At 45.8% G+C, this 15,546-nt stretch overlaps 1 protein-coding gene across 7 annotated transcripts in view; it reads left to right on the top strand.

The window, feature by feature from the left end:
* Window positions 1-15,546, top strand: part of MEGF11 (multiple EGF like domains 11) — a 343,630-nt gene that overhangs the window by 197,240 nt on the left and 130,844 nt on the right. For all 7 annotated transcript variants that reach the window (XM_081171061.1, XM_081171057.1, XM_081171059.1 and 4 more), the window contains one exon: window positions 14,643-14,889. In XM_081171061.1, coding sequence (XP_081027187.1) covers window positions 14,643-14,889 — 247 coding nt within the window. The remainder of the gene's footprint in view (window positions 1-14,642; window positions 14,890-15,546) is intronic.

Here is a 15,546-nt window from a genome sequence, read left to right as displayed (position 1 = left end):
GAAAATCCAAGGAAATCATTCTAGAAAATTATTCTAGAAGGGCAGTGTTGGTGCACCTGTGGGTTGCTTTTATTTGGTTAGTTGAAGAACAACAAAGCAATATGGTTCTAACCACTGAGCCTCTTGAGCTTGCTGATCAGAAGGTCGGCATTTCAAATCCCTGTGACGTGGTGAGCTCCCATTGCTCTGGACCAGCTTCTGCCAACCTAGCAGTTCAAAAGCACGCCAGTGCAAGTAGATAAATAGGTACCACTGCGGTGGGAAGGTAAACGGTGTTTCTGGTTTTCATCACAGTGTTCCGTTGTGACAGAAGCGGTATAGTCCTGCTGGCCACATGAACAGGAAAGCTGTCCGTGGACAAACAGTGGCTCCCTTGGCCTAAAAGTGAGATGAGCACCACAACTCCATAGTTGCCTTTGACTGGACTTGACTGTCCAGTCATCCTTTACCTTTTTTACCTTACAAAATAAAATTAAAGTGTGCACCTGTGGATTCCAGCAGGAGAATTCAAACCAGAGCTGTGGGATCTTTTGCATCCTGAAGGCTGCATTCCATTCTGGGTAAGCTTCTGAGGGGTAATTGCCAGTTAGTGGGCAGGGCTAGAGGCAAAAGTGGGCGGAGCAAGAAAAGATTTACCTTTGTACAGTGGGCAACTTTCTACATCCACTCTCATGCACTTCTTTATCCTCCATCCATACAGTGGTACCTCAGGTTACATACGCTTCAGGTTACAGACTCCGCTAACCCAGAAATAGTGCTTCAGGTTAAGAACTTTGCTTCAGGATGAGAACAGAAATAGTGCTCCGGCGGCGCGGCAGCAGCAGGAGGCCCCATTAGCTAAAGTGGTGCTTCAGGTTAAGAACAGTTTCAGGTTAAGAACAGACCTCCGGAACAAATTAAGTACTTAACCTGAGGTACCACTGTATAAGCAAAAGGCATGGTCAGAGTTCAAGGGCACATTCCAGCCAGCTGAAAACACCCCAGGGGTGAAGCAAGGCCAATGAGGGATGTGGCGTGAGAAAAGGGCATATGACCTGGGAGAGTTCAGAGGGCCAGACAGAGAGAGCTGGAGGGCCACATTCTCCCCCTGGGCCAAAGGCTACCCACTCCTGACTCCAACTTCCATTTACAAGATGTTTGTTAGTGAGGAATTAATTAAGGAAAACCATTCCTTAATGCAGTGCTTCTCAGACTGAGTGCTGAGAGAGAACTGCTGCAAGAAATATTTTTTTGTGAAAGATTAGTATATAGGAAATTGGGGAAATGATCCAGCAAAGCCTAGATACTCTTTCCCTTTTCTTTGATGAGGTCCATACTTTATGCCAGCAGTTTAAATAGAGGGGTGTTTATTTGCATCAGCCACCAACCATTGTGGTTTGTGCTCCAAGTTCAGGAATATAGAAACACAACTAAACAGATAAAATTGCCAAGTTAAATAGAAAAGTAGACAGTTTAAAGGATCTAAGCATCATCGAGGCCATTCTTTTGATGGCAGACGCTAGCATCGTTGTGATCTTTCCACTTACCTTAAGCCTGTAAGATAAATCTATGCAGTCAGAAGTGCCACTGACTTCAGTGGAGCTGACTCCTAGGAAACTATGCATAGGTCTGCATTCATACTGACCCTAATAAGCTGGGTATTATGCTGTGTAGTGCTGTTCTCTGTGTGTGCATGCATAAGAATGGATCAGCACAATTGCCAGCATTTTTTAAACTTTCCTTGGTGGCCTGGTTTCAGGGCCTGTTATGAAGAGCTCCTTCATTTCAGAGTTTACTACTATACCACCACTGATCAGGAGAACCAGGCAGCACAGTGACTCATAAAGAAACACAAGCTCCAGGTTTTCTGAGGGTGATCCTTACTCTTACATGCTGAAAGTAAAACTTTATTTTTGGGGGGGCGGGGGGAGATTGCAGTGTGCCCCTAATGTTAATTCAGGAAGAAAAACTGTCTACATCTATTGAATATTGCTTTAAAAGCATTGCAACTCTCCCTGAATGTGAATTAAAATCATTTTGGAAATGATCTGCTGTAGAATAGCAATGTATTTTTGAAATATTTCCCTTGTTTGCCAGCTGTAATGCCAATTAGATGGGTCAAGGTCCCAGAAAATCAGATTTCAAGAGAGCTGACCCAGGCAGTGGACGTTCCTTGGTGATACGTTTCAATTTCCTTTTGTTTTGTGTGAATATCATTCCAATGTTCCCAGAACCCTCGCAGCTCCCCTGCCAGAGTGCATCTTCTTTTTAAAAATTATTTGAAAAGAATTGAACAAGTCAATTATCTGATAATTAAGTACCTTTGAAGCAATTCAGCAAATTAGAAGTGGCGGCTGAGCTTGATAGAACGTATCAGAGAAAACTGCTGGAGTCGGTACATAAAATAATGAAGATAAGAAGCCGCCACGAAGCTTGGCTGTCATTGAGATGGCTGATGCTCAAGACTTCTTTATTGTTTTCTAAATGAATCAAGATAGAGACAGACAGCAATGCCCTCCCCCTGGTATAAAACCAACTGTTTACATCAGAGGTCAGGAACATTTTTCAACTAGGGGCCACATACCCTTCTGGGCAGCCTCCCAGGGGCCACATGCCGTGGTGGGCGGGGCCAGAGGCTAAAGTGGGTGGAGCAATTAATGTTGTTGTTGTTTAGTCGTTTAGTTGTGTCCGACTCTTCGTGACCCCATGGACCAGAGCACGCCAGGCACTCCTGTCTTCCACTGCCTCCCACTGTTTGGTCAAACTCATGCTGGTAGCTTCAAGAACACTGTCCAACCATCTCGTCCTCTGTCATCCCCTTCTCCTTGTGCCCTCCATCCTTCCCAACATCAGAGTCTTTTTCAGGGAGTCTTCTCTTCTCATGAGGTGGCCAAAGTATTGGAGCCTCAGCATCAGGATCTGTCCTTCCAGTGATCACTCAGGAATGATTTCCTTAAGAATGGATAGGTTTGATCTTCTTGCAGCCCATGGGACTCTCAAGAGTCTCCTCCAGCACCATAATTCAAAAGCATCAATTATTCGGCGATCAGCCTTCTTTATGGTACAGCTCTCACTTCCATACATCACTACTGGGAAAACCATAGCTTTTACTATACGGACCTTTGTTGGCAAGGTGATGTCTCCACTTTTTAAGATGCTGTCTAGGTTTGTCTTTGCTTTTCTCCCAAGAAGCAGGCGTCTTTTAATTTTGTGACTGCTGTCACCATCTGCAGTTAATGTAAATGTTACCTTTGTACAGTAGGCTAGATTCTTCACAAACATGTACCACCCTCTCTGTCCTCCACCTATCCAGGCAAGCAAGAAGGACACTTTTTGCCCAGCTTGAGTATGTCCTTGAACTCTGATGATGCTTCTCAAGGAGGGTGCAAATCAGGGCTGGTGAAGGGTGTGGCTTGGGAAGGTGTAGGGCCCTTGGACAGTCGCAAGGGCCAATCGGAGTAGACTGGAAGGTGCATTTGGCCCCCAGGACTGAGGTTTGTTGGTTGTTTACTGCATTTATATTCCACCTCCCACCTGTTTCTCCAGTGAGCTCAAGGTGGGTCTCCCCATTCCTTGTTTAATCCTCACGACAGCCCTCATCCCTGGAATACATTGATATTTTTGTCATTGTCTTCTTTTATAATAATAATTATTTATTTATTTATACCCTTCCCATCTGGCTGGGTTTCCGCAGCCACTCTGGGCAGCTCCCAACAGAATTAAAAGCACAATAATACATCAGGCGTTAAAAACTTCCCGAAACAGGGCTGCCTTCAGATGTCTTCTAAAGGTCAGATAGTTTTTTATTTCCTTGACATCTGATGGGAGGGCGTTCCACAGGGCGGGCGCCGCTACTGAGAAGGTCCTTTAGCAGTTCCAGAGCAGGGCGGTACAATAACTAAAGACAGTTTTACAGCATTTCCAATAATTGGGTTTGTGTCCCTAATAGTAGCTGGTTGTTTTAGTCTTCTGCTGATCTGACAGCTGCTGAACTTAACTGTGGGATGCCCCAGAGGGGAGGGGGTGTTTTTTCGGTCATGCTAGGCTCTTGGCAGATCCCTTGCACGTGGTGCTGGTGGTGGGACTCGGGCATGTTTTCTATTCATTTAGCTAGCCATTCGATGTATATCCCACCCTTTCTCCTAAAGGAACTCAGAGCAGCAAACAATCCAGCCTCAAAAAAAAGTAATAAACACCATATCTAGTAAACGTTGCAGAATATTTGACCTCATCCAGTCAGCCTTTAATGTGAACGTAGGCATGGATAATTCACTGGTAACTGACAAGAAACAAATTTGGTTTGGAAATGGAATAGCTTCAGCTAGAACTGATCCAAATCCTGGGCAAGCCCAGAATGTTTTTCTGTCTGAGGCAAAGGAAGGAAAAGATGGCAACTTCCCTTCCCTTTCCATATACAGAAGCTGACCAGAGTGTCATGGGGTCTGGTCAATTACAGCTAATGGGGCACTGCTCCACCAACCTAACCCTGCCTTCAGCCTGCCATCTTACATACATCACCTGGTCCAAAGGAGCTGGTTCTGGCTGTCACCTTCCTCTTCCTCCCACCTCTCAGCATTGTGCCTTATAGAACTCTGTAGGGAGGAAGAGGAGGATAAAACTAGAATTAGTTGGCACTGGTAATCATTGGTTCTGTCTCCCCCTACTGTTGGCCTCCTGCCTTACACTCATCTTGTCCCAATGGACGCCAGTTACCTGAACTCTGGTGTACTCCACTGCACCTGTGGCAGCAGACGTGAAGACACAGCTAGGTAATATGCCCAGCTCTGTCCTCCAGCAGATGGGAGTGTCCAGCTAAGGAGCTATGACTGCTGCCTGAGGCAGCTGCCTCACTTTCCCCAGTGGTAGAGCTGTCCCTGCCTAAATGCTCCTCTACCTGATCTTGCAAGCAGTTCTATCCTACGTGGGCAGAATCTAGCAGTAGAAGGAAATGAATGCATTATTATTATTATTATTATTATTATTATTATTATTATTATTATTATTACCATCACCTCCCTTCTAGCCTCTTAACTAGCTTGTGGCTTTTTGAAAAGAAGTCATCCCATTTTTCTTACACATGTGAGGTTTTCCTCTTTTTTTTTTACAAAAAGTGTGTGTGAATACTAATGGTGTATTGGCTGAGAAAAGGAACAGAGCATTTAAAGCGTCCTGCACTCCTTTTCCAAATATTAAAAGGACATCAGAAGGTTTAAATGCACCAAGAAGAAAAGAGAGCAGCAAGGAGATACATGTAGATATCTGGAAACAAGTCTTTGAAGTGTTTTGAGAAAATGAAAGGGAGCTACATTTCAAAGACAAAAATGGGACTGTTCCTTCGTTCATCCGCTTCTGAAATTTTTAGAGAACCTAATTGTTTTATATTTCCAATCTGGGGTGGCAGTGGGTAGGGAGTGGGGGAGAGAGGATAATTTAGCCTTAGGATCCATGAAATGAAGACCCTGTGTTCTTTCTCCACCAGCTCCAGCTGTTTTTTAGCTGAGGTTGTGGTTCCTTAGGGATGGGTGCCTCTGCCAATTTTGGTTTCTCTCAGTTTCTCATCCTCCTCCAAATCTTGATTTCATTTCTCCATACTTTCACATCAGTTTTTGAGTTCTCAAAAGTCACCCTAACAATTCTTCAGAGTTTTAGAACGAATTTACATACTCATTTTTGTGTTCAATTTTGCTTCATATAGTCATTTCTGCAAAGCAGTTTCCCCTAAAATAATGTGTTTTTGTATGCTGCCTGATTGAAGAGAAATGTTTTTGTCTGGCATCTAAAGGTATGTAATGAAGGCCCCAAGTGAGTCTCCCTGGGAAGAGCATTCCACAAACACAGAGCCACCACTGAAAAGCCCTGCTCTTGTGTTTCCGCCCTCTGGACCTCTCATGGTAACCATGTTTGGGAAATTGATGAAGAGCCTTCATCTTCCTAGGATCAAGCACAGTTTATTGTCCCTTATCCAGTCCATGTAGTTCCATGGTAGAGCATCACCCATGCAGAAAGCCCTGCGTTCAGCTCTGGCTGCAACAGTTGAAGTTCTTAGGTAGAAGAGATGGGAAGGATACTTGAATGAGAATCCAGAAAACTGTTGATAATATTAGTCTATACAATGAGTCAGTGATCTGATTTATGGAAATTGTAGAATTGTGGCGTTGAAGGGACCCTGAGAGTCATCTACTCTAATCTCCTGCAATGCAAGAATTTCAACATGCAGGCCCCCGTCCAGTTTGAAACAATACCAGACTGTGCTTAGCTTTGCAAATGTGCGAGCAGTTTTATTGCTTCACTACTAAGACAATGCTCAAAAAGCACCAAGAAGCATTCATGAAACAGACTAGCAAAAGAGGGGCTCCTCTTGATAATGATGATGATGATGATGATGATGATGATGATGATGATGGTGTTATTATTTTATGAGTCCAACCCCCTTCAGGTGCCACTACATTTTCCGCTGATGATGGGCATGTCCGTTGGTGGCCTGATGTCAGGGACTGGGCAGAGGAGGAATGGTGGAGACTGCCTCCCCAGCCTGACCCTTCCAGAGAAGAGGAAGACAGCTCAGAATTACAACAGGGAAGGTCACAGCTCAGAGGCGGGTGAGGGGAATAGTTGCAAAATAATGGGAGAGGAGGAGGAAGAGGAAGCAGCAGGGAGGCAACAGCTGATGGACACAGTGTCTTTAGAAAGCATTCCAGACCCGCCCCAACCCGGTCAGCCTTGGAAGTAGGAGAGCAAAGAGCTTAAAGGCAGAGGGCGCTTGTCAGCACCTGTAGGGATGACACATGAAGGGAGAGAGGGAGCAGGTGGAGACTCACATGGAGCAACGCCATTATCCAAGAGGCTGTGTTCCAAAGCCTCTCCCTGTAAATGCTGAATAAAAAGCTGGTGGTAAGAAACTTCCTTGTCTTTGTAGGTTCCTGGGCAGCTGGCCATGGGAGTTGCTTTCAGCTACCTGGGTTTTTTTCTTTTAAAAAAAAAAAAATATTTTCACAAACTATTAGGAACATATGAAGCTGCCTTATTTGAGTTAGACTAGTGGTCCATGTAGCCCAGTACTCCCAGGTTACATGTGCTTCAGGTTACAGACACTTCAGGTTACAGACTCCGCTAACCCAGAAATAGTACCTCGGGTTAAGAACTTTGCTTCAGGATGAGAACAGAAATTGCACGGCGGCGCAGCAGCAGGAGGCCCCATTAGCTAAAGTGGGACCTCAGGTTAAGAACAATTTCAGGTTAAGAATGGACCTCCAGAACGAATTAAGTTCTTAACCTGAGGTACCACTGTATTGGGAGTGGCTCTTCAGGGTTTCAGGCAGCAGGGTACATTCTCAGCCTGTCTTGGAGATTTGTGGAGTTGAACCTGGATCCTTCTGCGTGCTAAGCATGTATTCTGCAGCTGGGTTATGAGGCAAAGGCTTCTGTTCTCACAGTAGCCAACCAGATACCTATGTGAAGCTCGCAAGCAGGACGAGCATGCTCCCCACTTGTGATTCTCAGCAACTGATATTCAGAGACACATGGCCTCTAGCTCGGGGGGGGGGGGGTTCCTCTTTTAAAGCAATGGAAATGCGTAACAGCTACCCCTCTGCACTCAAGTGGATTTTGCAGTTGTAGAGAAGCATCTCCTTCAAATAGGGCCTTAAGAATTGGTCTGCAGAATCAGATCAAAGGCCCCATTAATCCAGCAGCCAACCAGATGTTTTCAGGAGTCCTGCAAGAAGGACCTGAGTACGAAAGCACACTCTCTCCCTCTCCACTTGTGATTCCTGGCAACAGGTATTTGGAGACTTACTGCCTCCAGTACTGGAAAGCAATACTGGAAATCCACAATACAATTATCCTCCATGTTTCCTGTTCTTCGTGTGAGTTTGTTCACCTCAGCTGACCTTGAGGATCCGTTTGAAATTAACAGCCCCCTTGATCCTCAGCAGGATATATCCCTCTCCACAGCCCAGAGCAAAGCTCGCCCTGCAAGTCATTTTGTGGAGGCTGGATGTGGGGCAATTGCCTTTTGAATTGGGGTTGGGAATAGATACCCTCCAGGAGCCGCAGTATGAGATGGGAGGGGGGCAGCCTTTGAAGTAATCCGCTGGATAAGCAACTGGAAACTCGTTCAGCAGGGCAGTAATGTCTACAAAAGTCATAGAAAGCTTTTAAAAGAGAGGTAGGGATTTCAGATATTCCTTTCCCCACCATAATGCTCAAAGTGGCCATTGATAAAAAAATATCTTTTTAAAGAAACCTGTTTGATGTGTTTCGGTCATTTTCTTTCTATCACTGGGTTTTTTTGCTCATCTTTTATGTGTCTCCTATGACAAGTTCTTTTCGAGAATTGGCCAGCGGGATCTGCATGCGTCCCCAAAATTTGTTTCTATCAATTAGAGGCACACACACAGAAAACCCTTCAATTTTTTTTAACTTTTTTTTTTTGCCATTTGCATTATTTGACCAAGAACAAAAATTAATACCGCTGAGGGGAATTGGCTAGAACATTATTTTAAAGGGAACGCTGCAGGACAGACCTTTGTCAGAGAGAAGCCTCTTCCAAATGGCACAGAAAAGAAAAGGAACTGTGAGGTTTTGGATGTTCCACAATTGAATTAAGCAACTGCATTCAGTAGAGTTGGTGGCTAATGAGATGGCACTTCAAGATTAAATCGTGACTGTATTAGCCATGTGTGTTATCAGATAGAGACTGCCTGGCTGTGATACAATCAGTGGGATCGTTCCCTCAAGGATCCAAGGACATCCTTGTGTCTCTTTAGAAAAATGAAGATGGCATTAACTTCCTCTGCTGTGTGATCATCTATCTTTTTGCAAGGAACTGGCAAATGCTGATGATTTCCTCCCCCCTCCCCCCCATTACCTTGTTTACTTCTTATAAGCCCAAGGAAAGAACTCCAAAAGAGAGGGCAGATAATCCCAACATACTCTCAGAGGAGTATGGTAGCTGGTTCTGCTTACTTTCATTATATAGAGAAGAACCGTTTGGGTCTCCAGCACCCAAGGAGAGGGGCAAACTTAGAATGGGGAGTTAATAAGCTGGAATCATAGAAATGTAGAGTTGAATGAGACCCCAAGGGTCATCTAGTCCAACCCTCTGCAGTGCAAGAATCACAGCTAAAGAATCCCTGACAGATGGTCACCCAACCTCTGCTTAAAAACCTCCCATGTAGAAGAGTCCAGCACCTTCCAAGGGAGTCGGTTCCACTGTCAAACTGCTGTGACTGTCAGAAAGTTCTTCCTAATGTGGAGCCAGAATCTCTTTTCTTGTAACTTGAGGCCCTTGGATTGGGTCCTCCCCTCTGGAGTGGCAGAAAACAAGCTTGCACCATCTTCCATGTGAATCACCTTCATGAGGACATAGCTCAGCAAAAGAGTATCTGCTTTGCATATGGATGGTCCCAGGTTCAGTTCCCAGCATCTCCAGGTAGGAGATGTCTGGATGTCCCACATCAGAAACACACTGCCTGTCAGTGTCAGCAATATAGTGCTAGATGGACCAATTGTCTACCCTGTGAAGGGCAGACTCCTATGTTGTAACCCGGTGTCCTACAGTTTTTTGGGATTGCAACTCCCTGCGGGATAAATATTTGAGAGTACCTTGTAGACATTCATTGGATGGATGGATGGTGTGCAAATACAATTCAGAGAGTGTGGGTGGGTGATGATAACCTTAAGAGAGAAAGAGAATGTGGGGTTGTGATGACCTGCCCATCTCTGACATCTGGCTCCCAACAGATTATCCCCAGGGGCACGTGAGCCTCAACAGAAAAAGTTCATCGCCCATAATTTGTACATTTTGCCATAACTCTGGGTCTCTTGAGAAGATACTGAGAAGGCACGTCAGGCTCATTGGAAGGGCTTGAAGACCATTTGGGTCCCTTCCAACTCTGCAAGTCTATGATTCACGTGGAAAGCTTGTTTGAATAAGTAGTTGTGTTGTTGCTGTTTTATCATGATAAGCTTTGGGGGCTGAGTTTCAGCTGCATAAAGATAACCAGTGCATTGCTCCAACCAAAAAAGTAACTGGTGTGATTTTGATGCATCTTATAAAGGGAACAAGTCATTTCATAGACTTGGCTGGAGCCCACAGAGGAGTGGGAGGAACAGCCTGCATGGAAGTGGGTTTCTCATCCTCTTGTTATTGCAACTTGTTTAAGCAGTCCCCTGTCCTGTGTTTCTCTTGCCAACGGTGTTCAATGGAGCCAAGCTGAACTGTGGCTGTGAAGTGGACCGCAGCCAACGTCACCCTGCCATGCAACTGAAGCTGCTATGCTGTCTTGCTCTAACGTGGGAGTTGAAATGTTGACAGATGCTTCCCACATGCGATAGGGGTGGCGGGAGGAAGCTTCTCATTCCCCACGTTGTGTTTTGCAGGTTCAGTGCTAGCCGCACGTGCTTTGTGCAAATGCTGTTCTCACGGGTGTGAACTCCCAACAGGGGAGCCAGGCATTACAGAAAGCAAATGTGAAAAAACACCATCGGAATAATTGTTTCAAGTTTTGAAATGCCTCTCTTACGACCCCATTTCAGCATTGGTTGTGGAGGTGGTGGTGGTGGCGGAACGCTCCTTGCAGTGTTTTTCCTCTGCACTCAGCAAAGGGGGTGGCCCAGGGAGCAATTGTTGCCTTGTGAGATAAGGAAGGGCCATTGCTGAGTGGCAGATTGCATGCAGAAATGCCCAAGGCCCCAGCTGGTATGTACTGAAGTTCTCACCCTGGGCCAGCAGGGGGATACTGTAGATAGTTATGCAAATAAGGGATCGAAAGTGACGTTCAGTGATTGGATAGTTTTAGAAAATTGTTACAGTTACATTGTACTGGAGCTCTATATAAGCAGGCTGACTGAACCCTTCAGTTCAGTTCTGTCCTGGCCTGTGAATAAACAAGAGCTGTTTGAAGAATCGCTGTGTCGTCTGATATGTTCACCCACAACTTAACAGCAGCAGCTCCAAGTAGGACTGTGAGAGACTGGCTGAAACCCTGGGAGCTTCTGTCAGCTAGTCCAGGCAATACTTAGCTGGATGGACCAGTGGCCTGACTCAGTGTAAGGCACATTCCTGAGTTCCTAGAAGAGTTGGAAGACACACCCATGGCTCATTCAGGGCAATCCAGAATGAAAGCATCTTTTACAAATTTGTTCAGTGTGTTTCCTGTTTGTTTGGGGTAAGAGCCAAAGTTCAGGGATAAGAATATATGCTCTGAGTGCAGAAGGTCACAGTTCAATTCCCAGCAACTCCAGGTAGAACTGGGAGAGACCACTTCTTGGGACAGCCACTGCCAGTCAGTGTAGACAACACTAGATGGACTGATAGTGTGGATCGTTATAGAGTAGCTTTCTTTGTTCCTATGCTAAGAGCGAAATTTAGAATAGGAAGAAAGAGTAGGCCTGGTTTTCATAGTTGGACAAGACTTAAGCATCTTGTACTCTGTAACTTTATTGGATGTTTGCTTTTAATACAGAGGGCGGGGAGCAGCCTTATACAGAGTCAAAACCACTCAGTAGTGTCTGCACTGATTGACAGCAGCTCCTCAGGGTTCCCAGGGGTGTCTCCAGTTGTACCTGGAAATGCTGTCTGGGATTGAACCCAGGACTTTCTGCAGACAAAGTGGGTGTTCTTCCACCGAGCTGCAGCTCTTCCTCAAAGAGAGAGATATGATGGCTGTCCCCAAGTGCTCTGCTCCTGGCATCTCCTCTTCTCCGGTTCAACTTCCTCCGTTCAATTCATTATCTCCCTTCCTTACAAGATTAGTATTTTATTTAAATGATAAAAAATGCATGTTCCAAATGTTCTGGAATGGTTTATTATTCTGGCCGAATCCTCTCCTTTCTACCTCCTGCTCATCTGGATGTAAATTAGAAATAAATCGGGCAGCTCCAGGGTGGCTTGTGGTGCAAAAGGAGGAGAGGATTTGGCTCTCTTGGCTTTCAGGTTGAGCCAAGAATTCTCCCTTCCTTCTCTTTACCTTTGATGGAATATTTATAATGCTCCCCTGAGACATCATATAAAGAGGATGGATTTTGTCACGTGCAGAGAGAGAGAGACCCTGAAATAAGGTCAAATTAAGCCAGAGCCTTTAAAGATACTCAGATTTGGTTTTGCTGTAGTGGATGTTCCTTCCTTATTTACATGGTCTCTGGAGGAAGAATTCTGGTGATGTGTTTTTTCTTTTCTTTTAAGAGTGCTAATGATGCTATCTCACTGGGTTAACTCAATTGATTGAAAGATTTGTCCAGATGTCTGGACAAGGAGTCCGGCACCAATGTTTAGTTTCTAAATGCAGAGATCTTGAGACTCAAGATTTCCTGGGAGCCTGTGGCTTCTTGTGGTCATTCCCTTGCTTATGCTCAGAGGCATCACCTCCCTTACTGCTGTTTTCTGTGCCCAGCCTTAACATAAGAAGAGCCTGCTGGATTAGGCCAATGGCCCATTTAGTCCAGAATCCTGTTCTCACAGTGGTCAGCCAGATGCCCCAATGGGAAACCTTCTAGCAGGACCCAAGCACAAAAGCACTCTCTCCTCCTCCATAAATTCAGAAGCATTGCTGCCTCCAATTGTGGAGGCAGAGCATAGCCCTTGTGGCTAGTAACCATTGATTACTTTCTCCATGAATTTGGCTAATCCCCTTTTAAAGCCATCCAAGTCAGTGGCCATCGCTGTCTCCCGGAGAAGGCAGTTGTCTCCTGGGTAAGTGAGTTGTATGGTTTGACTATGCGCTGTGTGAATAAATACTTACCGTATTTTTCGCTCTATAAGGCGCACCAGACCATAAGACGCACCTAGTTTTTGGAAGAGGAAAACAAGAAAAAAAATATTCTGAATCCCAGAAGCCAGGACAGCAAGCAGGATCGCTGCACAGCGATCCCGCTGGCTGTTCTGGCTTAGCTGTGTGCAGCCTCTCCCGGGCAGCGGATGAAGGGTCCCCTTGCCCAGGAGAGGCTGAGCACGGCTAAGGCTCCCCCAAGAGCCACACTCTCTTTAAAGAGCGCACTGCCCTTCTTCCTCCTCGGGGAAAAGCCCCAAATAGCCGCGCACACGCTCTGTGCGCTCTTTAAAGGGAGCGCTGAGCAGAGCCTCCCACCTGCATTCGCTCCATAAGATGCACACACATTTCCCTTTACTTTTTCGGAGGGGAAAAGTGCATCTTATAGAGCGAAAAATACGGTAATTTTATCTGTCCTAAATCTTCCAACATTCAGGTTCATTGGATGTCCATGAGTTCTAACATTATGAGAGGGGAAAACAGACTTGTTCCTGGCAAAAACAGGCCTAGGGGACAAGAGTCCTGGTCAACCTGGCTGCATACCAAGCCCTGTTCAAGAGACAAGTCTATTTTTGAGAGAGAGAGTCTGAAATTGGCAGAGACAACAGCTCCTCTCTCTCTCTTCCCTGTATCCCCTTCCATAGGGAAAAGAGATAAATCCATCCCTGTTTACTATGCAGTAAAAACAATGCATGATGTAGTGGGTGTATTGCCAGGACTTGTTCCTTTTTTTCTGTTGCTGTAAATCCAGGGGACACGATCGCCCTGAGAGCCAGTCATAGATTGGAGTGCCCTATCCTCTCTGCCAACACAGCCCCAGTCCATGATCTAAAGGCCTACTTTAGACATACCCAAGTGCCTATCATTCTCTGTGAGCTTTTCAATATATTTTCTCCCTTTGAGGAGTGTGTGTGTGTGTGTGTGTGTGTGTGTGTGTGTGAGAGAGAGAGAGAGAGAGAGAGAGAGAGAGAGAGAGAGAGAGAGAGATGAGACCCTCAATCCTGACTGGCACAGTGCTGGGGTGGCAGCAGCTCTCAGCTGATGAGGAAGAAGAGGAGGGGGCACAAAGGATGCATTTGGTGGGGAACAGCCTGCGAGGGAGGGAGGGCCCCCACTCCCTTGCCTTTAGAGACTGGGGAAGGGAGATGGACAGGACCATTGACTCCATGTCCTGCCCCATCCATGGAGTGGAGATATTCCCCAGGAACAGGGAAAGACATTGACCATCTAGAAGGGGGGGGGGCTGGAGGTAGAGGAGGAGGAGGAGCCAGGGTGCATGACCTTCAGCCCATCACCAAGAACTCAGCACTACATTTGCTGTTTGCAACAGACCCATGCCATTTAAGAAAAGCCTGTGTCTCCAAGTGCACCAGTCCCACAGGGAGAGTCTGGCAAGGGAGCACACCATGTCTTGTTTTTAAAGGATACTCCAAACCTGCCATCATTCCAAGGCGTTTGTGTGGGTGGGGGCACTACAAAAAAAGAGAAAAGGAATAGTGGAGAAAATGAAGATGAAATTCTGCAAAGGAAGGTTGAGAGAGGTGGGGAAATATTCATGCTATTTATTAAATGTATGCAGATACCCATCTAGAGTATTTCCTCAGTGATTTGCAACATAACATTTTTGTAAAAAAAAATACAGCTTATAATAGTGAAAAACAACCAAAAAGACAGCCAAAAAACCTTTTCTTACAACAGCTAAAAAGCTCGGGAAATACCTTCTGAAGAATTTCGGCTATAATTTCTACATATGTGTATGTGTGTGTTTGATGTGGGGAGTGCTTCATCTTTTCTTCTGTTCCTAACCTTCCAAGGGATCACGTGAAGTGCCACTAATGTGATGTGTTCTTCAGCTAAATGAGCATGTGTTTCTCCTTCTCCTTCTGATTCTAGGCTGTGATAGTGACCATTGGGGTCCTCACTGCAGCAACCGCTGCCAGTGCCAGAACGAAGCGCTTTGCAATCCCATCACTGGCGCCTGCGTCTGTGCAACTGGATACAAAGGATGGCGCTGCGAGGACTTGTGCGACCCAGGAAGTTACGGCAAAGGCTGCCAGCTGAAGTGCCAGTGTCACAATGGGGCCACCTGTGACCATAAGACCGGGGAGTGCCACTGTGCTCCTGGATACACAGGTGTCTTGTAAGTTGAGTACTGGGTACCTTTTACATGCGGGCTTTGCGGCAGTTGCTTTCTCTTAGGACCACGTTCACACTGTACATTTGAAGCACTATGATGCCACTTTAAGCAGCCACGGCTTGTCCCAAGGAATTCTGGGAGCTGTAGTTTGAGAGTTGTTAGGAAGCCTCTGTTCCCCCTCCCAGAGCTACAGTTCGGAGAGTAGTCAAATCATTGACCCCTCTTTGCAGGGAACTTTGGGAATTGTAGTTCTGTGAGGAGAAGAGGGGCCTCCTAGCAACTCTCTGCACCCTTGGCAAACTACAACTCCCAGAATTGTTTGTGGGAAGCCATGACTGTTTGAAGGGGCATCATAGTTCTTTAAATATTAGTGCCACAGTTGTCTGAAATGTGCCCAGTTAGGATTCCTTCTTTTGGAGAGAAGCCATGTGCAACTTTTGACCCACCAAGGAAGCAAAGCTCACCATCACCTAGTGAACATGTTTCCCTCCACACCGTCTGTGTGGCATGCACGATTTTCAGGTATACGTGGGAACCCTTCGAACCAAATCTTGCGTAAGAGGTGATCATGCTGTATTGCAAATGTTTGTTGAGTTTGGGGAGTTTAGCACATAACTTCCACCTAGCTTGCCATACCGCTTGCCAAGTATACAACTGAAT

Source organism: Podarcis bocagei (genome assembly GCF_964188305.1).
Source record: "Podarcis bocagei genome assembly, chromosome: 14".
Taxonomy (NCBI): domain Eukaryota; kingdom Metazoa; phylum Chordata; class Lepidosauria; order Squamata; family Lacertidae; genus Podarcis; species Podarcis bocagei.
Note: the sequence above shows the minus strand (reverse complement) of the source record. Positions and strands in the feature narration are given on the sequence as shown.